This window comes from Ranitomeya variabilis, chromosome 2, assembly GCF_051348905.1.
Source record: "Ranitomeya variabilis isolate aRanVar5 chromosome 2, aRanVar5.hap1, whole genome shotgun sequence".
Lineage (NCBI taxonomy): Eukaryota > Metazoa > Chordata > Amphibia > Anura > Dendrobatidae > Ranitomeya > Ranitomeya variabilis.
The window spans coordinates 720599610-720626494 of record NC_135233.1 but is presented as its reverse complement, the minus strand read 5'-3'; the positions used below and the strand labels follow the sequence as shown (position 1 = coordinate 720626494).

The 26885-nt window shown below is 46.8% G+C and overlaps 1 protein-coding gene across 1 annotated transcript in view; it reads left to right on the top strand.

The window, feature by feature from the left end:
- The window catches only part of ROS1 (ROS proto-oncogene 1, receptor tyrosine kinase), a 367389-nt gene that overhangs the window by 211941 nt on the left and 128563 nt on the right, over nt 1–26885 (top strand). Inside the window, exon 27 of the mRNA XM_077281692.1 lies at nt 19358–19647. Coding sequence (XP_077137807.1) covers nt 19358–19647 — 290 coding nt within the window. The remainder of the gene's footprint in view (nt 1–19357; nt 19648–26885) is intronic.

Below are 26885 nucleotides of genomic sequence, written 5' to 3'. Positions count from 1 at the left end.
AGTGGTATCTAAAACTAAAAACAATTAAATTGTAGATAGTCATCCATACATGGTAACATGGTTATTGTAACATTACGGTGGTCTCCTACTGTCTCCTTGCGATGACGAATCCTCCTGGTTCTTCAGCATGTGATCTCCTGATCTGTGCACAAGAAGCAGAAAGTTCAGTAGGCAAGGCCGCAGTAGTAGCACACAGTCCAGCAGACACAGCCACAGGCACGGGACGGTCCTTAGCAGGCACTGCAAGAATGGTGAGCAGAGTCAAGGTATGGACTCTATCCTGGTCACTACCCGGTGCAGATGTTTCTCAGGGCTGAGGGTAGAATGTGTCGGAAGTCTTGCAAGCTGGGAATATAGGCACAGCTAGCTGGCATGGGTCCGTCGAGAGGGAGTCAACCATCTCATTGCTCAAAAGCTCATTCCCCGCCAAGTGTTCCATCTCCCTGCTCAGACTGCTATTTATGTTGGACCCACCCCCATCAGTCAGGTGCCCTGAACTGCTCTGGTCAGAAATCTCTTCACCCTGAAACAATGGTGAGAGCCCCGATGGTTCCGGCCAGACACGCAAGAGAAACTATTAGCTTGGCTCTCCTCCCTACACTCCCTCACTTTTTCCTTGCCATTCCACAGGTGAGACTCCTCAAGGAGTGTGTGACCGTCTTCTCTTTTTCTGTGTGGATTTTTGCCAGGCGAAATTTTCTTGGTCATAGCGATTGGAGGGTTTGCTAGCTGTTGTTCGTTCGGAGCATCTCAGATCAGGAAAAGTAGTGGAGCTCTCTTGTGGGGCCAAATCCAGCTGTGGGGGAAGGGCCGTAGATGAGCTTGTATCCTCTGGTTCCAACCTCTTGGAGCTTAATCCTTCATCCCCTTTTTTGTCCTCTGCTTCTACTGGCACATGGACCATCTCAGGAGCCTCGGGCTCCTCTTCTACTCGGACAGGGTTCTTAGACAGGCAGGGTCAGAGCACATTCTGGTGAAGAGTTCAAGTGAGGGCATCTTCTTTCCCTTCAGGCTGGAATTCATAGACAGGTCCCTCTAGACTAACTATTCTTTTCACCCGATACGGGTCTTGCTCCCAAGGATTTTCCAGTTTGTCTCGAGGGCACTTCTCCCGCACTAAGACACGGTCTCCAACTTGAAACTCTGTTCCTCCGGATGGGGTCTTCTCTGCGTGTTCTAGCTCCTGTAATCTGGTCTGGACCAACCGGTGTAAGGTCTGCAGACAATGTCAATGTTCTCGAACCCAGGAGGACACCCCCATCAGTGGGTAGTCCTCTCCTGGGTCCAGTACCAACTCGGTGATTCTTTTACCTTCTCGGCTTAACAGAAGAGAGTAAGGTGTATATCTCATGGTTCGATGTACTCGATTATTATATACCCACACGAGTTCAGAAAAGTACTCTGGCCACTGGGCCTTCCGATCTTTCTGTAGAGTTCTTAGCATCTGAATCAGTGTACGGTTAAATCGTTCACATGCACCATTACCTTGAGGATGGTACGAAGTGGTGCTAGACTTGTCAATCCGGTAAAGACGGTGCAATTCATCCATTACTCTTCCTAAGAAACAAGCTCCCTGATCAGAGTGAATTCTCTTTGGACACCCATATAAAGTTCTTACATATTGTGTGCGCAGTGGACTCTGCAGTCTAAGTCACCATGGCAAATTTTGTGAAGTGATCCACCATTACCAGGCAATGCTCATAGCCCTGATGGGCCGGGCCAATGGTTAGTCTATTGTCAAGAGTTCCAGAGGAGCGAAGGTTACAATGGACTGAATGGGAGCTTTCTGCTCTGGCGGCTTAGCCAGTTCACATGTCCAGCACTTCCTACAGGCCTCGTCTACTTTCACCTTCAACTGGGGGTGGAAGATGAACCGTTGTAGCCATTGGAAGGTTTTTTCTGAACCAAAGTGGGCTCCTAGCTCGTGTGCAGCGACAGCAATTTCAGACAATGACGGCGTTGGAACGAGGACTTTCCAGGTCACATTCAGCTCAGTCCACAGTTATGTTTTACTATATAGTAAGCCGTTCTTCATCCATAGTTGTTCCCACTGTCGTAGGATCCGCAACACCTCCGGGAACAAGGTACCCCTTTCTGTCGAGCTTGGAAGTCTCTGAGAGGCCACACATCATCTTAATAAAGCCAGTTCGCCATCTTCCTGTTGAAGCTGAACCTGCTCATCTTGAGTTTGTTCCAGTATGCCGCCTTGGACTGAGGAATGTATCTGTCCCTGCATAGCTACCACCATCTTGGTAGACCTCCGGAATCTAGGAACCTCATCATCTTCTAGCTCTTCGTCTCTGACCCGCTCAGGTCTGGTACTCTTCCTCCTGGACAGGGCATGGGTGTGGGTATTTTCTGCCCCCTCTTGTAGGCAATCTTATAGTGGAATTTCGCCATTCTGGCTACTCATCGCTGTTCCAGGGCCCCCAGTCTCAATTCTCCAGGTGCGCAAGCGGGCTGTTATCAGTACACTCCAACACTTTGGAGCCAGACAAATATTCTGCGAATCTCTCATGATAGCCCACACCAACACCAGCAGCTCCATATTGCACCGGAACAGTCCCTTCCCGGACAATGGCTAATGTATGCTCCACTAGGAACCCTGTGGGTAATTGTTCAGAAGAGGATGGTTTGATTTGGACCTCAACCCCCTCCAAGGGGACACAAGCGCGAACAGGCAGAGACAGTACTGTTTGACCTGGTGGAAGGACAATCTTGGTGGAGACTCCTGTACTTGTGCCACTCATGCCAGTTGCAGAAAGATTCTTCTCTGTGGTGTATGTGGACCCCACTGTCTTAGGGTCTCATTAGAGGGCTCCCTGATGAGAAGGCTTCCAAACTCCTTCAGCACATTCATCCCTAAGGAGACAGCGGGTCCATTACTCACTTCTCACCTGTGTCAGTACTGCGCCTTTCCGTCCCAGGTCTTTCCCACAGATGGACACTTGCATTCATACTTCTGCTCATACCAGGTGGCATATTGACACTAAACTTGCGGGACTTCCACTACTCTTCCTCACCTGTTCTTGCTCCGGGTGGTGTCCCCCAGGCTCGGAGCCCTCTAGTTTAACGGGCGACGAGACTTCACTCTTCCTCGGCTGGTGCACTCCCGTGTGATGTGTCCAGTCTCCGCAGTTGTAACAAGTGATGGGTCTCTGCTGGTGAAACATTCAGGAGTCACAGTGGGGTTCTGGGCCTGCCCTGCTCTCTGAAGAATTACTGATAGACTCTATTTTCTTCATGTCAGCCAGTTCCTCTTTCACACTCACAAGTTCTCTCCTCACTTTTTCCACCCATTGGGGTTCAGCAGTAGCATTTACTGACACCCCCACGCTCTGGACCTTCCCCATTGGGACTGTCACCCCCTGCTCTTGTTTACGTATGTGTGCCTCACTCCCTACTTCAGGGAAAGTCATTTGGGGGTTTACTCGCACACGTTCTCGCAGGGCTTGTTTTCTCTTTGCTTCTCGCAAACCAGTCACTAGGAGGTCTCGTAACTTTATGTCTGTGGGTCCTACTCCCCTGCCGTCTTTTCTAATAATTGCAGTGTGTAGTTCTTGCAATGCATTCATTTATTAGGTTACTGTCTCCCCCCCCTCTGCATTCTACTAAAAAGACATGTTCTCAGTTCCCCTACGTCTATGGGGTCTCTGTGAGTCTCCTCCAAAATCTGCAACAGCTTGTTAAAGGTATCCCGGTCTCAGAGGGTCCGTAACATTACTGAATCCCTGGCTTTTCCATCCAGTGCCATAATAGCCACCTCAGCCTCCAGCGCAGGGGTCATGGGGTGCATTCTCATCATGCCTCTAAGGCGTTCAGTTCAGCTCCACAGCATAGTGTTGCTCCCCGTGAATTCGGGCAAATTGCTCAGCATGGCCCCCAGGGAAAGGCTAGTCCTGGGGCCACCCACAACTGCTTGGTCTGCCACCTGCATGCTATTGGACTGCATCCTGCCAACTATGTCAAATGTAGGATGCTAGCAGGTGCGTAGGATGAAGTGACACACAGGAGGCAGAGCAAGGGTTAACAGGTTCTTTATATATAACAGTGATGGTATAAGCCGGGGGGTAAAGGTTATGAATTTGTGCATGGGGGAAAGACAAATGCAGAAGATAATGATGGGTTAACTTATCAGCCTCTGTGCAGTTGAGGAAGGTGGCTGGAAGATCCCTCGGCGGAGCCGCAGGCGGCTTGAGATGTCTCCGATCCTGTCCCGCAGATGGGAGATGCACTGTCTTCTTGTGATGACGAATCCTCTGGGTTCTTCAGCACGTGATCTCCTGATCCGTGCACATGGTGGGGTAGAGGTGATGGTCGGCGGCACAGTGGAAGAAGCAGAAAGTTCAGAAGGCAAAGCCCCAGTAGAAGCACACAGTCCAGCAGACACAGCCACAGACATGGGCCGGTCCTTAGCAGGCACTGTAAGGATGGGACTGTCATGGATCCCAATGGCTGGGGATCGCACTGGACAAGCAAAATAACATAAATAACGGACGAGCTCTAGGGTGATGGAACCTGGGCTGATCGCTGCCCTACTCCTGACAAACACAACTAGAAATAGTCAGGGAGCGTGCCTACGTTGATTCTAGACGCCACGCGCCAGCCTAAGAGCTAACTAGCACTGCAGAGGAAATAAAGACCTAGCTTGCCTCCAGAGGAATGAACCCCAAAAGGTATAGCTGCCCCCCACATGTATTGACGGTGAAATGAGAGGAAGGCACGCACATAGAGATGAAAAATAGATTTAGCAAAATGAGGCCCGCTATAACTAGAAAGCAGAATGATACAAAAGGGGTCTGAGCGGTCAGCAAAAAACCCTAATCAAAAACCATCCTGAGATTACAAGAACCCATGTGCCAACTCATGGCACATGGGGAGAACCTCAGCCCACTAGAGCTACCAGCTAGCATAGAGTCATAATTAGCAAGCTGGACAAAAAACCAAACAACTGAAAAACAAAACTTAGCTTATCCTGGGAGATCTGGGAGCAGGTAGTCAGGAACCAAACTGAGCACATCTGAGTACATTGATAGCCAGCAAGGGAATGACAGGAAAGCCAGGTTAAATAGGAAACACCCAGCCTCTGATGGACAGGTGGAAACCAGAGACCGCAACCCACCAAAGTCACCCAGTACCAGCCGTAACCACCAGAGGGAGCCCAAAAACAGAATCCACAACAGTACCCCCCCCTTGAGGAGGGGTCACCGAACCCTCACGAGAACCCCCAGGGCGATCAGGATTAGCTCTATGGAAGGCGCGGACCAAATCAGTCGCATGAACATCAGAGGCGACCACCCAGGAATTATCCTCCTGACCATAACCCTTCCACTTAACCAAATACTGGAGTTTACGTCTGGAAACACGAGAATCCAAGATCTTCTCAACAACATACTCCAATTCTCCCTCCACCAGCACCGGAGCAGGAGGCTCAACCGAAGGAACAACGGGCACCTCATACCTCCGCAATAACGACCGATGGAACACATTATGAATAGCAAACGATGCTGGGAGATCCAAACGAAAAGACACAGGGTTAAGAATCTCCAAGATCTGATAAGGACCGATGAACCGAGGCTTGAACTTAGGAGAAGAGACCTTCATAGGGACAAAACGAGAAGACAACCACACCAAGTCCCCAACAAGAAGTCGGGGACCCACGCGGCGACGGCGATTCGCAAACTGCTGAGTCTTCTCCTGAGACAACTTCAAATTGTCCACCACCTGATTCCAAATCTGATGTAGCCTGTCCACCACCACGTCCACTCCAGGACAATCCGAAGGCTCCACCTGACCAGAGGAAAAACGAGGATGAAACCCCGAATTACAAAAGAAAGGAGAGACCAAAGTAGCAGAACTAGCCCGATTATTAAGGGCAAATTCGGCCAGTGGCAAAAAGGCAACCCAGTCATCTTGATCAGCAGAAACAAAACACCTTAAATAAGTTTCCAAGGTCTGATTAGTTCGCTCCGTCTGGCCATTCGTCTGAGGATGGAATGCAGACGAGAAAGACAAATCAATGCCCATCTTAGCACAAAACGTCCGCCAAAATCTAGACACAAACTGGGATCCCCTGTCAGAAACGATATTCTCCAGAATCCCATGCAAACGAACCACGTTCTGAAAAAATAAAGGGACCAACTCAGAGGAGGAAGGCAACTTAGGCAAGGGTACCAAATGAACCATCTTAGAAAAGCGGTCACACACAACCCAGATAACGGACATTTTCTGTGAGACAGGGAGATCTGAAATAAAATCCATGGAAATGTGCGTCCAAGGCCTCTTCGGGATAGGCAAGGATAACAACAACCCACTGGCCCGAGAACAGCAAGGCTTAGCCCGAGCACACACTTCACAAGACTGCACAAAGGTGCGCACATCCCTTGACAAGGAAGGCCACCAAAAAGACCTGGCCACCAAGTCTCTAGTACCAAATATTCCAGGATGACCAGCCAACACAGAAGAATGGACCTCGGAGATGACTCTACTGGTCCAATCATCCGGAACAAACAGTCTTTCTGGTGGACAACGATCAGGTTTATCCGCCTGAAACTCCTGCAATGCACGTCGCAAGTCTGGGGAGACGGCGGACAATATTACCCCATCCCTAAGGATACCAGTAGGCCCAGAGTCTCCAGGAGAGTCAGGCACAAAACTCCTGGAAAGAGCATCTGCCTTCACATTCTTTGAACCTGGCAGGTATGAAACCACAAAATTGAAACGAGAAAAAAACAACAACCAACGAGCCTGTCTAGGATTCAGACGCCTGGCAGACTCAAGGTAAATCAGATTTTTGTGATCAGTCAAGACCACCACACGATGTCTAGCACCCTCAAGCCAATGACGCCACTCCTCAAATGCCCACTTCATGGCCAAAAGCTCCCGATTACCCACATCATAATTGCGCTCGGCGGGCGAGAATTTTCTAGAAAAGAACGCACATGGCTTCATCACCGAGCCATAGGAACTTCTCTGTGACAAAACCGCCCCCGCTCCAATCTCGGAAGCATCAACCTCAACCTGAAAAGGAAGTGAAACATCTGGTTGACATAACACAGGAGCAGAAGAAAACCGGCGCTTAAGTTCCTGAAAGGCCTCCACAGCCGTAGGAGACCAATTAGCAACATCAGCACCTTTTTTAGTCAAATCAGTCAAAGGTTTAACAACACTGGAAAAATTAGTAATGAACCGACGATAAAAATTAGCAAAACCCAAGAACTTCTGAAGACTCTTAACAGATGTAGGTTGTGTCCAGTCACAAATCGCCTGAACCTTGACGGGATCCATCTCAATAGTAGAAGGAGAAAAAATGTACCCCAAAAAAGAAATTTTCTGGACTCCGAAGAGACATTTTGAGCCCTTCACAAACAGAGAATTGGCCCGCAGGACTTGAAACACCTTCCTGACCTGTAGAACATGAGACTCCCAGTCATCAGAAAACACCAAAATATCATCCAAATACACAATCATAAACTTATCCAGATATTCACGGAAAATATTGTGCATAAAGGACTGAAAGACTGAAGGAGCATTAGAAAGTCCAAAAGGCATTACCAAATACTCAAAATGGCCCTCAGGCGTATTAAATGCGGTTTTCCACTCATCACCCTGTTTTATCCGCACAAGATTATACGCACCGCGAAGATCTATCTTAGTGAACCACCTAGCCCCCTTAATGCGAGCAAACAAATCAGTCAATAATGGCAATGGATACTGATATTTGACTGTAATCTTATTCAGAAGGCGATAATCTATACAAGGCCTCAGGGAACCATCTTTTTTTGCCACGAAAAAAAAACCTGCTCCCAGAGGGGACGAAGATGGACGAATATGTCCCTTTTCCAAGGACTCCTTAATATAATTCCGCATAGCAGTATGCTCTGGCACTGACAGATTAAATAAACGACCCTTAGGGAACTTACTACCAGGAATTAATTCTATAGCACAGTCACAATCCCTATGAGGAGGGAGCGAATTGAGCTTAGGCTCCTCAAAAACATCCCGATAGTCAGACAAAAACGCAGGGACCTCAGAAGGAGTAGATGAAGCTATTGAAATCAGAGGTGCATCATCATGAACCCCCTGACATCCCCAGCTTAACACAGACATTGTTTTCCAATCCAGGACAGGATTATGAGTTTGTAACCATGGCAGACCAAGCACTAGTACATCATGTAAATTATACAGTACAAGGAAGCGAATCACCTCCTGATGAACGGGAGTCATGCGCATGGTCACTTGTGTCCAGTACTGCGGTTTATTCATAGCCAATGGTGTAGAGTCAATTCCCTTCAAAGGAATAGGAACTTCCAGAGGCTCCAGACTAAAACCGCAGCGTTTGGCAAATGACCAATCCATAAGACTCAGGGCAGCGCCCGAATCCACATAGGCATCGACGGAAATGGAAGACAGTGAACAAATCAGAGTTACAGACAAAATGAACTTAGACTGCAGAGTACTAATGGCAAAAGATTTATCAACCTTTTTTGTGCGTTTAGAGCATGCTGATATAACATGAGCTGAATCACCACAATAAAAACACAATCCATTTTTCCGCCTATAATTTTGCCGTTCACTTCTGGACTGAATTCTATCACATTGCATAGTCTCAGGTGCCTGTTCAGAAGACACCGCCAACTGGTGCACAGGTTTGCGCTCCCGTAAACGCCGATCAATCTGAATGGCCATAGCCATAGACTCATTCAGACCTGTAGGCGCAGGGAACCCCACCATAATATCCTTAATGGCCTCAGAAAGACCATCTCTGAAGTTTGCAGCCAGGGCGCACTCATTCCACTGAGTAAGCACCGACCATTTCCGAAATTTTTGACAATATACTTCCGCTTCATCATGCCCCTGAGAGAGGGCTAATAAAGCCTTTTCAACCTGACTCTCCAGGTTAGGTTCCTCATAGAGCAATCCCAGTGCCAGAAAAAACGCATCCACACTGAGCAATGCAGGATCCCCTGGTGCCAATGCAAATGCCCAATTCTGAGGGTCGCCCCGCAGGAAAGATATTACAATCTTAACCTGCTGAGCAGGGTCTCCAGAGGAGCGAGATTTCAAAGAAAGAAACAATTTGCAATTGTTCCTGAAATTCAGGAAGGTAGATCTATCTCCAGAAAAAAACTCTGGAATAGGAATTCTAGGTTCAGACATGGGAGTGTGAACAACAAAATCCTGTATGTTTTGAACTTTTGCAGCAAGATTACTCAGGCTGGAAGCCAAACTCTGGACATCCATGTTAAACAGCTAAGGTCAGAGCCATTCAAGGGTTAAGAGGAGGTAAGAAGCAGCTAGACAGCAATTAAGGGCTAGGCAGCAAAACTCTGAGGGGAAAAAAAAAAAATAAATTTCCCTTAAACACTTCTTTTTCTCCTGCTTCAGCCCAAACAATTAACACTTTGTGGGCCGGCTATACTGTCACGGATCCCAATGGCTGGGGATCGCACTGGACAAGCAAAATAACATAAATAACGGACGAGCTCTAGGGTGATGGAACCTGGGCTGACCGCTGCCCTACTCCTGACAAACACAACTAGAAATAGCCAGGGAGCGTGCCTACGTTGATTCTAGACGCCACGCGCCAGCCTATGAGCTAACTAGCACTGCAGAGGAAATAAAGACCTAGCTTGCCTCCAGAGGAATGAACCCCAAAAGGTATAGCTGCCCCCCACATGTATTGACGGTGAAATGAGAGGAAGGCACGCACATAGAGATGAAAAATAGATTTAGCAAAATGAGGCCCGCTATAACTAGAAAGCAGAATGATACAAAAGGGGTCTGAGCGGTCAGCAAAAAACCCTAATCAAAAAACATCCTGAGATTACAAGAACCCATGCGCCAACTCATGGCACATGGGGAGAACCTCAGCCCACTAGAGCTACCAGCTAGCATAGAGTCATAATTAGCAAGCTGGACAAAAAACCAAACAACTGAAAAACAAAACTTAGCTTATCCTGGGAGATCTGGGAGCAGGTAGTCAGGAACCAAACTGAGCACATCTGAGTACATTGATAGCCGGCAAGGGAATGACAGGAAAGCCAGGTTAAATAGGAAACACCCAGCCTCTGATGGACAGGTGGAAACCAGAGACCGCAACCCACCAAAGTCACCCAGTACCAGCCGTAACCACCAGAGGGAGCCCAAAAACAGAATCCACAACAGGGACTAAGCGATGCCTCCATGGTGGTGAGCAGAGCCAAGGTATGGACTCTATCCTGGTCACTACCCAGTGCGAATGTCTCTCTGGGCTGAGGGTAGAATGTGTCGGCAGTCTTGCTAGTTGGGAATATAGGCACAGCTAGCTGGCGTGGGTCCGTCGAGAGGGAGTCAACCGTCTCACTGCTCACAAGCTCGTTCCCCACCAAGTGTTCCGTCTTCCCGCTCAGACAGCTATTTATGTCGGACCCGCCCCTATTAGTCAGGTGCTCTGAACTGCTCTAGTCAGAAATCTCTTCCACCCTGAAACAATGGTAACAGGCCCGACGGTTCCAGCCCAGACACGCAAGAGAGACTGTTAGCTTGGCTCCTGTTGTGAATTTGGATTCTGGGCTCCCCCGGTGGCCGCTTGTGGAATTGGACTTGTCATCCTCTTTCCTGTTTCACCTGATTCCATCAGTAGTGGGTGTCGCTATTTAAGCTCATTTCTCTGGTGGTTTCTTGCCGGTCAACAATGTTATCTGATGCCTCTCAGTGCTTGTTCCTGCTTCTAGACAACTACTAGATAAGTTGGACTTTTGTCCATGTTTTGTTTTGCCTATTTGTTCCAGTTCACAGCTGAAGTTTTGTTACTGTGTCTGGAAAGCTCTCGTTGATCAGGGATTGCTACTCTGGCGTTATGAGTTAATGCCAGAGTTTAAGGTAATCTCTGGATGGTGTTTTGTTAGTGTTTTTCTGCTGACCATGAAAGTATACTATCTGTCTTCTGCTATCTAGTAAGCGGACCTCAAATTTGCTAAGACTATTTTCCTGCTGCGTTTGTTGTTTCATCTGAACTCACCGTCATTATATGTGGGGGGCTACTGTCTTCTTCGGAATATTTCTCTAGAGGTGAGCCAGGTCTTATATTTCCCTCTGCTAGCTATTTAGGTCTTAGGCCAGAGCTGGGCATCTAGCGATAAATAGGAAATGCTACCTGGCTATTTCTAGTTGCGCGGCAGGCTTAGTTCATGGTCAGTATAGTTCCATCTTCCGAGAGCTTGTCCCTCTATAGGCTTGCTATGATCTCTGCCTGCAGAGATCATGACAGTTTGACCGGACAATAAAGTGTTAAAGACCCTGGTTGAGAAAGGAGAGTTATAAGAAGTCTGCTGGAATTTTTTTTTTTTTTTTTTTTCCTCCAGTCTGCCTTGCTGCAGTCTTTTCTCTCTCTCTCCTCCTAATCTCTGTATGCTCTGTGTGCACCTGACAATAATGGATCTCCAGAGTGTAACTGCGGGTTTGAATAATCTCATCACGAAAGTACAAAATTTACAAGATTTTGTGGTACATGCTCCGGTATCTGAGCCGAGAATTCCTTTGCCGGAGTTCTTCACAGGGAATAGAGCTAGCTTCCAGAATTTCCGAAATAATTGTAAGCTTTATTTGTCCCTGAAGTCTCGTTCAGCTGGAGACCCTGCTCAGCAGGTTAGGATTGTGATTTCCTTGCTCAGGGGTGACCCTCAAGATTGGGCCTTCTCATTGCCAGCAGGGGATCCTGCGTTACGCGATGTGGATGCGTTTTTTCTGGCCTTGGGCTTGCTTTATGAGGAACCTCATTTGGAACTTCAGGCAGAAAAAACTTTGATGGCACTATCTCAGGGGCAAGACGAAGCTGAAGTTTTCTGCCAAAAATTCCGTAAATGGTCTGTGCTTACTCAGTGGAATGAGTGCGCCTTGGCGGCAACTTTCAGAGAAGGTCTCTCTGATGCCGTTAAGGATGTTATGGTGGGGTTCCCTTTGCCTGCAGGTCTGAATGAGTCCATGACAATGGCTATTCAGATTGATAGGCGTCTGCGGGAGCGCAAACCGGTGCACCATCTGGCGGTGTCTATGGAAAAGACGCCAGAAAGTATGCAGTGTGATAGAATTCTGTCCAGGAGCGAGCGACAGAATTTTAGACGGAAGAATGGATTGTGTTTCTATTGTGGGGATTCTACTCATGTTATATCGGCATGCTCTAGGCGTACAAAGAAGCTTGATAAGTCTGTTTCCATTAGCACCATTCAGTCTAAGTTTATTTTGTCTGTAACCCTGATTTGCTCTTTGTCATCCATTGCCACGGACGCCTATGTTGACTCTGGCGCCGCTCTGAGTCTTATGGATTGGTCCTTTGCCAATCGTTGTGGTTTTGATTTAGAGCCTTTGGAGACTCTTATTCCTCTGAAGGGGATTGACTCCACCCCATTGGCTAATAATAAACCACAATACTGGACACAAGTAACCATGCGTATCAATCCGGATCACCAGGAGATTATTCGTTTCCTGGTGCTGTATAATTTACATGACGATTTGGTACTGGGATTGCCATGGTTGCAGTCTCACAACCCAGTCTTGGACTGGAGAGCAATGTCTGTGTTGAGCTGGGGATGTAAGGGTATTCATGGGGACGTACCTTTGGTTTCTATTTCGTCGTCCATTCCCTCTGAAGTCCCTGAGTTCCTCTCTGATTATCAAGACGTCTTTGACGAACCCAAGCTTGGGTCGTTACCTCCGCACCGTGAGTGCGATTGTGCCATAGATTTGATACCGGGTTGTAAATATCCAAAGGGTCGTTTGTTTAATTTGTCTGTGCCGGAACATGCTGCTATGCGGGAATATATAAAGGAGTCTTTGGAAAAGGGACATATTCGTCCATCTTCTTCTCCCTTGGGAGCTGGGTTTTTCTTTGTCTCAAAAAAAAACGGCTCTTTGAGACCATGTATTGATTATCGGCTTCTGAATAAGATCACTGTTAAGTATCAATACCCATTGCCATTGCTTACTGATTTGTTTGCTCGTATAGAGGGTGCTAAGTGGTTCTCTAAAATTGATCTTCGTGGGGCGTATAATTTGGTGCGGATCAGGCAGGGGGATGAGTGGAAGACCGCATTTAATACGCCCGAGGGCCACTTTGAGTATTTGGTCATGCCTTTTGGTCTTTCTAATGCCCCTTCAGTTTTCCAGTCTTTTATGCATGATATTTTCCGCGATTTTCTGGATAAATTTATGATAATATATCTGGATGATATTCTGATTTTTTCTGATGACTGGGACTCTCATGTCCAGCAGGTCAGGAGAGTTTTTCAGGTTCTGCGGTCTAATTCTTTATGTGTGAAGGGGTCTAAGTGCGTTTTTGGGGTCCAGAAAATTTCCTTTTTGGGGTATATTTTTTCTCCCTCTTCCATTGAGATGGATCCCGTCAAGGTGCAAGCTATTTGTGACTGGACTCAGCCCTCCTCTCTTAAGGGTCTTCAGAGATTTTTGGGCTTTGCCAACTTTTACCGCCGATTTATTGCTGGTTTTTCGGATGTCGTTAATCCACTGACTGATTTGACCAGACAAGGCGCTGATGTTGCTAATTGGTCCCCTCATGCTGTAGAGGCCTTTCAGGAGCTTAAGCGCCGTTTTGCCTCTGCCCCTGTGTTGCGTCAGCCTGATGTGAATCTGCCTTTTCAGGTTGAGGTTGACGCTTCGGAGATCGGAGCTGGGGCAGTGTTGTCGCAGAAAGGTTCCGACTGCTCCGTCATTAGGCCTTGTGCCTTCTTTTCTCGCAAATTTTCGCCCGCAGAGCGGAATTATGATGTTGGGAATCGGGAGCTTTTGGCCATGAAGTGGGCGTTTGAGGAGTGGCGCCATTGGCTCGAGGGGGCTAGACATCAGGTGGTGGTATTGACTGACCACAAAAATTTGATTTATCTTGAGACTGCCAGACGCCTGAATCCTAGACAGGCGCGCTGGTCTTTATTTTTTTCTCGCTTTAATTTTGTGGTGTCATACCTACCGGGTTCTAAGAATGTTAAGGCAGATGCCCTTTCTAGGAGTTTTGACCCGGACTCTCCTGGTAATTCTGAACCCACAGGTATCCTTAGGGAGGGAGTAATTTTGTCGGCCGTTTCTCCTGATCTGCGGCGGTCCTTGCAAGAGTTTCAGGCGGATAGACCGGATCGTTGTCCGCCTGATAGACTGTTTGTTCCGGATGATTGGACCAGCAGAGTCATCTCTGAGGTACATTCTTCTGCATTGGCAGGTCATCCCGGAATTTTTGGTACCAGGGATTTGGTGGCAAGATCCTTCTGGTGGCCTTCTCTGTCACGAGATGTGCGAGTCTTTGTGCAGTCATGTGACGTTTGTGCTCGGGCCAAGTCTTGTAGTTCTCGGGCTAGCGGACTGCTGTTGCCCTTGCCTATTCCTAAGAGGCCTTGGACACACATCTCGATGGATTTTATTTCAGATCTGCCTGTTTCCCAGAAGATGTCTGTCATCTGGGTGGTCTGTGACCGTTTCTCTAAAATGGTCCATTTGGTTCCTCTGCCCAAGTTGCCTTCTTCTTCTGAGTTGGTTCCTCTGTTTTTTCAGAATGTTGTCCGATTGCACGGTATTCCTGAGAATATTGTTTCTGACAGAGGTACCCAATTTGTGTCTAGATTTTGGCGGGCATTCTGTGCTAGGATGGGCATAGATTTGTCTTTTTCGTCTGCTTTTCACCCTCAGACTAATGGCCAGACCGAGCGGACTAATCAGACCCTTGAGACATATCTGAGGTGTTTTGTCTCTGCTGACCAGGATGATTGGGTTGCTTTTTTGCCATTGGCAGAGTTCGCCCTCAATAATCGGGCCAGTTCTTCCACCTTGGTGTCCCCGTTTTTCTGTAATTCGGGGTTTCACCCTCGATTTTCCTCCGGTCAGGTGGAATCCTCGGATTGTCCTGGAGTGGATGCGGTGGTAGAGAGATTGCATCACATTTGGGGGCAGGTTATGGACAATTTGAAGTTGTCCCAGGAGAAGACTCAGCGGTTTGCCAACCGTCATCGTCGTGTTGGTTCTCGGCTTTGTGTTGGAGATTTAGTGTGGTTGTCTTCTCGTTTTGTCCCTATGAGGGTCTCTTCTCCTAAGTTTAAACCTCGGTTTATCGGCCCTTATAGAATATTGGAGATTCTTAATCCTGTTTCTTTCCGTTTGGACCTCCCTGCGTCCTTTTCCATTCATAACGTTTTTCATCGGTCGTTATTGCGCAGGTATGAGGTACCTGTTGTACCTTCAGTTGAGCCTCCTGCTCCGGTGTTGGTTGAGGGTGAGTTGGAGTACGTTGTGGAGAAAATTTTGGACTCTCGTGTTTCCAGACGGAAACTCCAGTATCTGGTCAACTGGAAGGGTTACGGCCAGGAGGATAATTCTTGGGTCAATGCATCTGATGTTCATGCTTCTGATCTTGTTCGTGCCTTCCATAGGGCTCATCCTGGTCGCCCTGGTGGATCTGGTGAGGGTTCGGTGCCCCCTCCTTGAGGGGGGGGTACTGTTGTGAATTTGGATTCTGGGCTCCCCCGGTGGCCGCTTGTGGAATTGGACTTGTCATCCTCTTTCCTGTTTCACCTGATTCCATCAGTAGTGGGTGTCGCTATTTAAGCTCATTTCTCTGGTGGTTTCTTGCCGGTCAACAATGTTATCTGATGCCTCTCAGTGCTTGTTCCTGCTTCTAGACAACTACTAGATAAGTTGGACTTTTGTCCATGTTTTGTTTTGCCTATTTGTTCCAGTTCACAGCTGAAGTTTTGTTACTGTGTCTGGAAAGCTCTCGTTGATCAGGGATTGCTACTCTGGCGTTATGAGTTAATGCCAGAGTTTAAGGTAATCTCTGGATGGTGTTTTGTTAGTGTTTTTCTGCTGACCATGAAAGTATACTATCTGTCTTCTGCTATCTAGTAAGCGGACCTCAAATTTGCTAAGACTATTTTCCTGCTGCGTTTGTTGTTTCATCTGAACTCACCGTCATTATATGTGGGGGGCTACTGTCTTCTTCGGAATATTTCTCTAGAGGTGAGCCAGGTCTTATATTTCCCTCTGCTAGCTATTTAGGTCTTAGGCCAGAGCTGGGCATCTAGCGATAAATAGGAAATGCTACCTGGCTATTTCTAGTTGCGCGGCAGGCTTAGTTCATGGTCAGTATAGTTCCATCTTCCGAGAGCTTGTCCCTCTATAGGCTTGCTATGATCTCTGCCTGCAGAGATCATGACAGGCTCCCTACATATATACTGTAGAGCTTGGTGTGTGTGAAATTTCGTTGGTTTCAGATAAGTCAAAATTGGCCTGCTTGTACAAATTTGCTTGTTCAAAAATTGCTAATTGAAATATAAACTGTAGAACCAGCTTTGTGTGAAATTTTGTTGTTTTGAAATAAAAGCCAAAATTGGTCTGCTACAGGTGTACAAGTTAGGTCATTCCAAAATTGATTGTCATATATATTGTATAACTTGGTTTGTGGGAAATTTTGTTGCTTTGAAATAAAAAATAAAATTGGCATGCTACCGGTGTACAAATTTGGTCACTTGGTACTCGGTCCCTGGCTGCCACTATTTCTCCTGATGTGGCGTCCCAGTCTTGTACCAGCCTGTGTCCAGGAACATCACCCGTGCCCTTACCAATGCGGTTACTGGGATTGTCCACTTAACGAATGACACATGGGCAAGTGTTTGTGGCCAGGGATGCTACACTTCCCTGACGGCACACTGGATGAACATTGCGGAGGCCTGGGCCGAGTCCCACCCTGGGATGGCACATGTTCTCCCAATGGCGATGATCGCTGACCCTACTTCTATCAGGGTTTCCCCTACGCACCCCTAACCCTTATCCCAACCCTAACCTTAATTTTAACCATAACCACAACCCTAACCCTAGCCCAACCCTAACTTTAGCCCAACACTAACTTTAACCCAACCCTAACCCTAACTTTAGCCCAACTCTTACTTTAGCCCAACTCTAACCCTAATGGCAAAATGGAAATAAATACTTTTTTTATTTCATTATTTTTACCTAACTAGGGGGATGATAAAGGGGGGTTTGATTTACTATTCCTTTATTTTGATCACTGTGATAGGGTCTAGTCTATCACAGTGATCAAAATGAACCAATAGGAAGAATTTCCTATTGTTGCTGGGCGCTTGCTGGCAGCTCTCGGCGGGCGCACTGCGCATGCGCTTGCAATTTTAAATTTTCTCTCGAAAGAAGATGCTGGCGGCCTGGGGAACTACAAGGGGGTTGCAGGGACAACGGAGGTATTGGGGGAATCGAGGGACCCCGTTTCTCTCTCCTCTGGATGTGCGATCACATCAGAGGAGAGAGAAATTAAATGCAAAATTGGCCTTTTTTTTGCAGTTGCCGTCATTACACTGGGGTCAGTTAAAACCGACCCGAATCATGTTCTCTGGCGTCTCAGCTACCCCCCGTAGAGGAGACCCTGGAGAAATTCTGACTCTGGGGCGCTATTCACTTTTTTCTCTGCGCCATTAAAAGGCGTATCAGCGGTCATTAGGGGGATAAGAAAGACAAAGACAAAACTTCTCTTTAAGTTTCTTAAATATTCAGGTTTCAGGTTTGCAAAGCTTATCAATTGAACTCTTCACTCACAATGTCAGTATTATATATGTGCACTGTGTGTCCAGTGTCTCGTGTATCCTGAGGGTATGTGCCTATGTTCCGGAGTCCCTGCAGGTTTTTGGCCCTGTATGACAGTGTGGGTGCTGATAGATTGCCATCAATCTAATATTGATGGCTTATTTTAAAGATAATCCATTGATTTTAAAAGGCTGAATTACCAATTTAATAATAGTCTGTGCTCCACTATCTATGCAGAAAAATTGCTGCAGAGTACTGTGAGATTCTCAGCAAAGTCCATATGTGTTATACATACATTTTGCATGGATTTTAATGCAGCAGTTGAGACTTTGGAGAGAAGTGGAAGTTAAAGTGAAAGCGGTTGACACATGATCATTTGTGAGCAAATTGTACATGGAGTGGTCGCACAATGAGTGGAAATAGCAGAATCCTAAACGTGAGAGCATTACACACTGTTAGCGTTCTGCATATTAGGCTCAGTGTTAAATTCTATAATTGCTTTGGACAAATGCAGCGCCCCAGAGTCCTGGTTGTTGCAGTACTGACGCTCCGCCGCTAAGGGGAGTGATGGTACGTCTGATGGCACTTAAGGTGTTCTACTGTCCAGGTATCACAGTCACACTATACACTTCACACTCTGGCCACCAGGGGGAGCAAAGGGTTCTATGTATTAGGCCACTCCTCACAATCTGGTAAAACTGGGGGCTGGATAGGAAGTTAGTCAGAAGCTGACTGGGTTGGATCCAGGCAACATCCTGTGGCAGAGGGTGTTGCAGGGGAAGATTCAGGGGGGTCTCTGTCAGGGGTGGGATCCTGACAGTGGCCTAGCGAACAGAATAGAACGTTACGGAGCCGCGCCTGCACCCGTTGTGGCGGCATCCTAAGAAAGGATACGAAGCGAGGTTTATTGTGGAGAAGTGAGAAACGAGATCGCAGCAAAAAGGAGATAAAGCCAGTAGGAGTCGTGCCGTAAGATCGAGGCAACATCCTACTGAGGGGCGTAGCCGGTGGCCGGAACGCCGAGGAAATATTAGGCTCCAAGCAATACTTCAAACAGCGGCAGGACAGTTAATTTTAGGTTGGCTGTCTCACCTATATCACCTAAGCAGACATAGGGGGCAATTGTGGGAGAGGGGCAACGCTAGGGTCCCGGAAGAACTCCAGGCCTACCCATCATACGGGTGCGTCCTATCCATATCATCTGGGGGATGGAGAAAGAACATCAGAACAGATACGAGTTGTGAGAGTAGAACATCAGAAACAGACACAACAGTTGTGAGGACTATCCCGTGGTGCTCAGCAGGGAGGTACTACAACACACAGGCGCTAGAAGGTAGGCACTGATTTCCACCTGCAAAGGAAACTCTGGATGTGCCTTTGGACCGGGCGGTCTCAGCCAGCCCTGTTAGCAGTACTCTGGATTGCGGATCCTGAAGCCTTCAGTAAAGAGGTAAAGAGACTGCAACCCTGTGTCCTCGTTATTCATCGCGCCTTGCACCACGCATCATCACCACACCTTTCATTGGACGCCCCTTAGCAGGGTCACAGACTGGGTCTAGCCACCGTGACAACCCCAGGACCGAGACAGAGAGGCCCGGTATCGAGTACCCCGTGGCCCTGCGTCTGGGGGCGCTCCACAAACTCTTCATAATATTCAGTTCACGGGAAAGATACCAGTTACTTTTCTTTAGACAATTATTTGGTCATGTTATGTTAATTTCTTATGACTTTTACACTTTTACATTTAAACTAAATATTATAAAATATATTTCATTTTATTTTGCAGCCGTATCTACTGGGTGCAATCTTGGGAAAGTGGTAACAAACTTTCTTACTACGACGTAATCAATGATAAAGTAGAAAATATTTTGGGACATTATAAGAAAACAACTCCTACTACCACAAGCAATTGTGATTGTGTTGAGAAGAACTGTGAACTAGGAACAGTAATTGCTTTGGATACGTCAAATAAGAATAACCCATACATATTCTTCCTTTGTAATATCACAAATATTTGGGCCTCTGATTTGGAAGGGTGCCATTGCTGGAAAGTGATCAGTGTTACTCTTCTGTCTGGTAAGTGTTTGCAATTATTATAAAATTGTAACTTTACTGGCTAGATAGACTGTCTGTGCTTAGAAATCCTTTTTATTATCAGAGAATTTATGGTACTCATACAAATTAGGGCACAGTGGGCTGAACCCGCATATTTCGAAGGGACCTATCATACCGTACTGTCAGTATGGGGTTCTCCCGACACTTCCCCAATACAATGTTCATTCTTTTATTCTTAACAGAGATTAGCTTCTGGACATGTCTGGGGTCAGTGTATTCCGTCTTCTTTCACAACTCAAGCATCCTTGGTTGGGCTGAGGTCATGAAGAATGTCTGACAGCTATTAAAGACATATGGCTACATTTTAATGCAGTACAACATTATAAATAGCAGAGCAGAATGAAAAACGAAGCTGACCACAGGAAAGAAGATGAATAGAATTTGAAGGGGAGTGGGACATTTTTCAAGTCTTCTGTTAATTATTTCATACCATGCCAGAGTAGTTTCTGCAAATGAGCTTCAATCCCCAGACTGACAATCTGCCCAACTGGGCAGATGCTTGGTGGCCTGCTCATGTTGGACCATCTTTTCAATCAGTCTGGCTCACTACTGTTAAATTCGTCAATTATTTTTGTTTAATGCTGTGTAGAGGACTGCCAGAAGGTCCTGACTCCTACCACTAATTGACATCAGGGTGATGTGTACAGGCCTTCCTCGCTTGCCTTTGCTGACTTTTAGTTTTCTCAAGGCAGTAGCTGACTGGTCCTTGTGATACAATTTATATTACCTTGGGGTACCGTGCCTGACCAGCGTACACACTCACACCCGACACGCGTTTCGGAATTAGATTCCTTCGTCAGGGGGTGTCAGGCACGGTACCCCAAGGTAATATAAATTGTATATCCTGTTCTCCTGGGATTTTTTTCTTAATTAGCACTCAGCACCTTGTGGTGTTTTTTCACTGTGCAGGGTTGTAATTACACCCTGCCATTTATTATTAAATTCTTCCTCTTTTTAGCACTTTAGCAATTTTTGCACATAATACACTATTAATTGGAGTTTTTATTAATATTTTTTCACATATATTTTTTATCTTGCTTTTAATTATTCTCAGGAATCAGTATAACTTTATATAAGAGCATTTTACCTTGCACTAACATATATGTAATTTTTATTGTGCTTGTGGGTATCCGCATATTTATTGCTATATGCCGTCTGCGCTGCACCTTTTTTTTTGTATGACATATTGCAATTTTTTGTATTTTAATATTAAATATATTTATTTTCTTTTATATACTGTATCACTGCTTAATAAAGGAATATAATTGATCCAAGTTGGTTTTCTTGGTATATCCTTACTTTGGTGATTGGGTTCGCAGCTATGTGGCAGTGTCAAGTGCCAAGCAGTAGAAACATTGGCTTTTTGCCTCCAAGAATAAAAGCTTTCTCCCACATACCGATCATCGTTAGTGATGAGCGAGTACTGTAATATTTGTCCAACAAAAGAAAGAAAATGGGGCGGCACTGACTATACGAGGTATATTACAGACTGCAATATTGGTGCCTTTGACACATCCCAGAAATCTAGACTTCGGGTGCTCCTCTGAAAATAGACGTATATATGCAATGTCTGAGTATCAGAAAAATGGAGGGCAGTCTGCTATCTCCCCTGCTCACACGAGCTTCGGCTCCATCGACTCCGGCCATGAATTCGTGTGTTGTATTTTAACAATAAAGGACTTTATCTAGTGAAGACCAGTGAGTGCCCTCCATTTTTCTGATACTCAGACATTGCACTGTAATATTTGTAATCACTATACTCTTAAAGGGAACCTGTCACCCCCAAAATCGATGGTGAGGTAAGCCCACCATCATCAGGGGCTTATCTACAGCATTCTGTAATGCTATAGATAAGCCCCCGATGTTACCTGAAAGAGGAGAAAAAGACATTAGATTATACTCACCCAGGGGCGGTCCCACTCCGATGGGCATCGCAGGTCCGTTCCGGCGCCTCCTATCTTCATTCCATGACGTCTTCTCCTGGACTTCATGCCGCAGCTTCGGCGCAGGCGTACTTTGTCTGCCCTGTTGAGGGTAGAGCAAAGTACTGCAGTGCGCAGGCATCGGAAAGGTCAGAGAGGCCCGGTGCCTGCGCACTGCAGTACTTTGCTCTGCCCTCAACAGGGCAGACAAAGTACACCTGCGCCGGAGCTGCGGCGTGAAGACCAGAAGAGGACGTCATGGAATGAAGATAGGAGGCGCCGGAGCGGACCAGAGACACCCATCAGACCGGACCAGCAGCTGGACCGCCCCTGGGTGAGTATAATCTAACCTTTTTCTCATCTTTCAGGTTACATCGGGGGCTTATCTACAGCATTACAGAATGCTGTAGATAAGCCCCTGATGACAGTGGGCTTAGCTCATCATCGATTTTGGGGGTGACAGGTTCCCTTTAATGATTACTTTGTAAAAATTGCTTATTCATTCCTAATAGTGAGTACAATGCAAGTCAATGGGAAATGCGAGTAATTTTCTGCTGGACCCTGCAAAGGGGTCTGAGGGCCTGAGGAAAAGGATGAAATGGATGGGAAAGTGATGAAACAGAATGGGAAGAGCCTGGAGAATATTCCTGCATGCATTTCTGACTTGCATATGGTTTCTGGGAATAAGTTTGTCGCAGCATTACTCCACTTTTACAGATACACAAGAACAACTACCAAACCTAGATTTCTATTGAATATGTATCCCCTATATCAGTCATAATGTGGGACAACCTGTCACAAGGGCCTCCAATGACAAACATTAGTTTGGTAGGACCACTCTACATTTAAGATTTGTCCACTGCACAATGTGCAAAGGGTTTGTAAATATTATCCCTATGGGCTGAGTCATGGTAGACGCAGGAAGTCACCATCCCAAGGGCCTCCAATCACCAATAGTAGTTAGGCTGGAGTAAGAATACTGTCCTGATTTGTCCACTGCACAATGTGCATAGGGTTTGTAAAAATGAGCCCTATGGGCATAGCCATGGTTGACGAAGGAAGGAAACAGGTTTTTATGTAAGGGGTTGACGTTAACAGCAGTAGCATGAATCAGCATTTTTGGTGAATTTAGGTTGGCTTGCTGTCATCTGGAGGGATTGCAAACTGTGGAGATATCCAGTCCTTGTTGAATTTAATCAGAGTAAGTCTGTCTGCATTTTCCGTGGAGAGGCATGTGCACCTATCAGTGATGATTGACCCAGCAGAACTGAAAACACGCTCTGACATCACAATAGCAGCTGGGCAAGCCAGCATCTATCTTCAAGGCATATAAGGAGGGGTCAGGCCAAGACGTCAGCTTGGATGCCCAATAATTAAAGGGAACTGAAGCGTCAGAAAGGACGCATGTATCATCACTTAAGTACCCCTTGACCATGTTCTGCAACTTCTTCCTCCTTGGCATTGTTACAGGCATAAATAGCCCTTGCTGTTGTGCTGGTTTATTGAAAATTGCCCACATTTTCCCCCCACCTCTGTTGGACCAGGTGTTTGTGTGTCTTCCCATTATCTCTTGACATTGAAAAAAATGCTACCTCTGCCACCAACTTTGCCTGAAGGTGATGTTTTCAGCAAATAATCTACAAAGGCCCTCTTGAATGATTCCATTGTAAAACTCTTTGGTGACTCCAAAAGGAGAGAAGGAAATTTCTCCTTGTACCGTGGATCGAGAAAGATGGCCAACCAGTATTGGTTGTTGGATAAAATGTGTATGTTGCACCACTGAAGGTCCAGTCGCCACAGAGGTACTGCATCTCAGCCAGAGGTGTGGTATCCCAACTCTCTAGTAAGGAGGGAACATTGTACAGAACTCTAACACTTGCACCCAACAGACACCAGTTTAGACAGGGCATCTTGGTATACCCTTGGGGAGGATGGCCTCATCCCAGTCTGGATAGGAAAGGGTGTTGGGGAGTGGGTGGAGAAGGTAGGAAAGAGGGGGGAGCTAGATACACATAGAGAGACAGTTAGTGAGTGAGTAGGCAGATAGAGCCTGCAGGGAGTAGGAGAACAGAGCAGAGATGTGGGTCTGCAGCTCTTGTGAGTGGAAGGAAAGAAAGGAAAGAAGCTCCCAGGGAGAAGGGGTTCCAGGGGCACGGGAAGTGCAGAAACCACCCGTTGGACCCATATCCAGGCTGACCTGCGTCAGTGGAGGAACCAGGCCGCAGTAGGGGAACCAGCCCCTGAACTAGTGGGAAAACTTCAGGCTCCAGCTAGCAATCGGAGGCTGCTGTGACTGAAGGTGCAGCAGCCACATTTGCACCTACTCACCTACTCAACTATTCAAGGTGGACACAGAGGGTTCAGAGGACAGAGAGTACATCACCTTACAATACCCGCATTCACCGGCTTGGGACACTGGGTGGCAAGCACAGGGCAGGAGAGAAGATAGCGCAGAAAGATGGCCAAGAGAGGCATATAAAAGAGGAGTTCTGGACAGGTGCCTATCTTGGACTTCACACCTAGAGGACACAGCGCCCTGGCTAGGGAGCCTGAATTGTGAGTAAAGCCGTGATAACTGCAACAAGCTGAGTCCTTCTATTTCTTTATGGCATTATCTACTCTGCTCCTTTACCTGTCACTAGTAACATTGCCACCCATATCACTAACTGCCCTGGGGACCAAGCTCTACCTGTGGAGAGCTATAACAACTCAGCTGCATTATCATCTGCCCCCAGAGGACTGTACAGCAATGTCAGATAACACCTTTATTGCCGAACATCACAGGTGGCATCACAAACATTTTCCCCTTTTTCCTCATAACCTTTATTCCCATTTTCTCATCGCTTTAATTGGATGTCAAGGGCCATGGACCGGGTCACTGCTGCCGTGACCTTCCCCTTTAAAAACTGTGTTTGGCCCGGTATTGAGTATCCCGTGGTCCTATGGGGCGCTCCATATATCACGCGAGGGTCTTGCCATAGACACTTACGCTTGAACTATGCATGTGAGCCAAGCTGCAAAACGGCAAATGTTCTGTGTCCCCAACAGTAGGAACAGTACCCATCCTCTCCTCACGTTGACTCGTCTCTTCCTCCTTCACCACATCCTCCTCTTCAGCCCATCCAGGCTGCACAGACATGAAGCTTGGGTTGGGTGCACCCTCTATAGCATTAGGAGTCCTCTCGGTAGCACAGAAAATCAAGTCCTCTCCCTCCTCATCCTCCTCATCTTCCTCCTCATCACCCAATGTTGCCTTAGAATATTGGCTGGGTAGTATCACGCATTGTGAAATCTGGCTCCATACCAACATGCTCGGCATTCAAAGCTTCCTCTTTAAGATTATGCAGTGATTGTTTCAAGAGGCACAGCAGCAGGATGGTTACGCTGATAATAGCCTGATCACAGCTCACGAGCTTGGTGCAGTACTCAAAGTTCTCAAGAACCTCAAAAATGTCGGCGATCCACACTCACTCCTCACTCGACAGTTATGTGTGGTGGTTGACTCTCTGTCTGATGGGCATTTTGAAGCTGGTATTCAGCTACTGCCCTCTCCTGCTCACTAATCCTCGCCAACATATGATAGCTTGAGTTCCATCTCGTGGGCAGGTCGTAAATGAGTCAGTGACTTGGAAAATTTAAATGCTTTTTCAGCACTGTAATACCAGCAAAAGCGGTAGAGGAATGGCAGAAATGGGCACTAATATGGTGCACCTTCTCAAGTAGATTCACAAGGCAGGGTAACTTTTCAGAAATTTCTGAACAAGTAGGTTCAGCACGTGAGCCATGCATGGCACGTGTACCAGCTTGCCGACCTTTAAATCTGCCACCAGGTTATGCCCATTATCGCAGACGACCATACCAAGTTGGTGGTGCCGCGGGGAGAGCCACTGAATGGTCTGTTGTTTTAAAGCTTGCCACAGCTCTGCTGCAGTGTGTTATTTATGACCTAATCAGATCAGCTTCAGCAGTGCGTGTTGCCTCTTTGCCAATGCACAGGTAGCAGCTTGGCAGTGATGGGGAGGGTACTTCAGCAGAGGATGAGGAGCAGGAGGAGGGGAGAGAGGAAGTAAAATATGAAGAGGCAGAAACCCTGACAGAAGTTTAAGTGGACTAATGTGGACAGCAGAAGGCAGGCTGTGACCACAAAAACAGCAGGGAGAATGGCCTGGTGCGTGTATGGTTGCAGGCAGTAGGAAATGTTTGGATTACTGCTTTGCGTAGGGCACTAAACGCATTTTCAAATGGACTAATGTGGACAGCAGAAGCTAGGCTCTGACCCCCAAAACAGCAGGGAAAATGGCCTGGTACGTGCTTGGTAGCAGGCAGTAGAAACTGTTTGGATTACTGCTTTGCATAGGGCACTTAACGCCTTTTCAAGTGGACTAATGTGGACAGCAGAAGGCAGTCTCTGACCCCCAAAACAGCGGGGGAAATTGCCTGGTGCGTGCTTAGTAGCAGGCAGTAGGAACTGTTTAGATAGCTGCTTTGCGTAGGGCACTTAACACCTTTCTAAGTGGTCTAATGTGGACAGCAGAAGCCAGAGTCTCACCCCAAAAACAGTAGGGAAAATAGACTAGTGCTTTAAAAAAAAGGCAGCACTAAATGCTAGTACCCCATGTGCTGGAAAAATATTAGTGTGCGGCCTTTCAAGTAAAGGAACTTAATGTCTGCTCTGTATTCCACTGGGTCCATTATCAAACCTCACACCACTTCAGCACCTTCAAAATCAAGACCGGTATCCGTTCTGAGTTGCAAATTGGCACGTATCCTATAGAGACTTATATCATTACACATGTGCAGTTTCAGCTTCCTGTGATAAATAGAAGTGGGTCAGGGGAAATCTTTAATGGATGCCCCTCGTATATTTAACCCTGAAACACTGCAGCATTTCAGAGAACATGCTTTAAAAGACAACTGTCTGACTTGTGAAGAGTGCAATCTCAGTCCCTGGCAGATTTTAAACATACCTGACTGAGTTCATACAGCCAGTGTCCAATCCATAGGCAGCATGCATCAGCTGACAGGTTCACTTTAAAGAGAATCTGTCAGCAGGTATTTTTCTATGTCATCTGAAGACAGCATGAGATAGAGACTGAAACACAGAGTTCAGGGATTTGTCACTAGTTAAGGTGTGTGCTGCTGTTTACTTAAGGCCGGTTTCACACGTCAGTGGCTCTGGTACGTGAAGTGACAGTTTCCTCACGTACCGGAGCCACTGACACACGTAGACACATTAAAATCAATGCATCTGTGCAGACGTCATTGATTTTTTGCGGA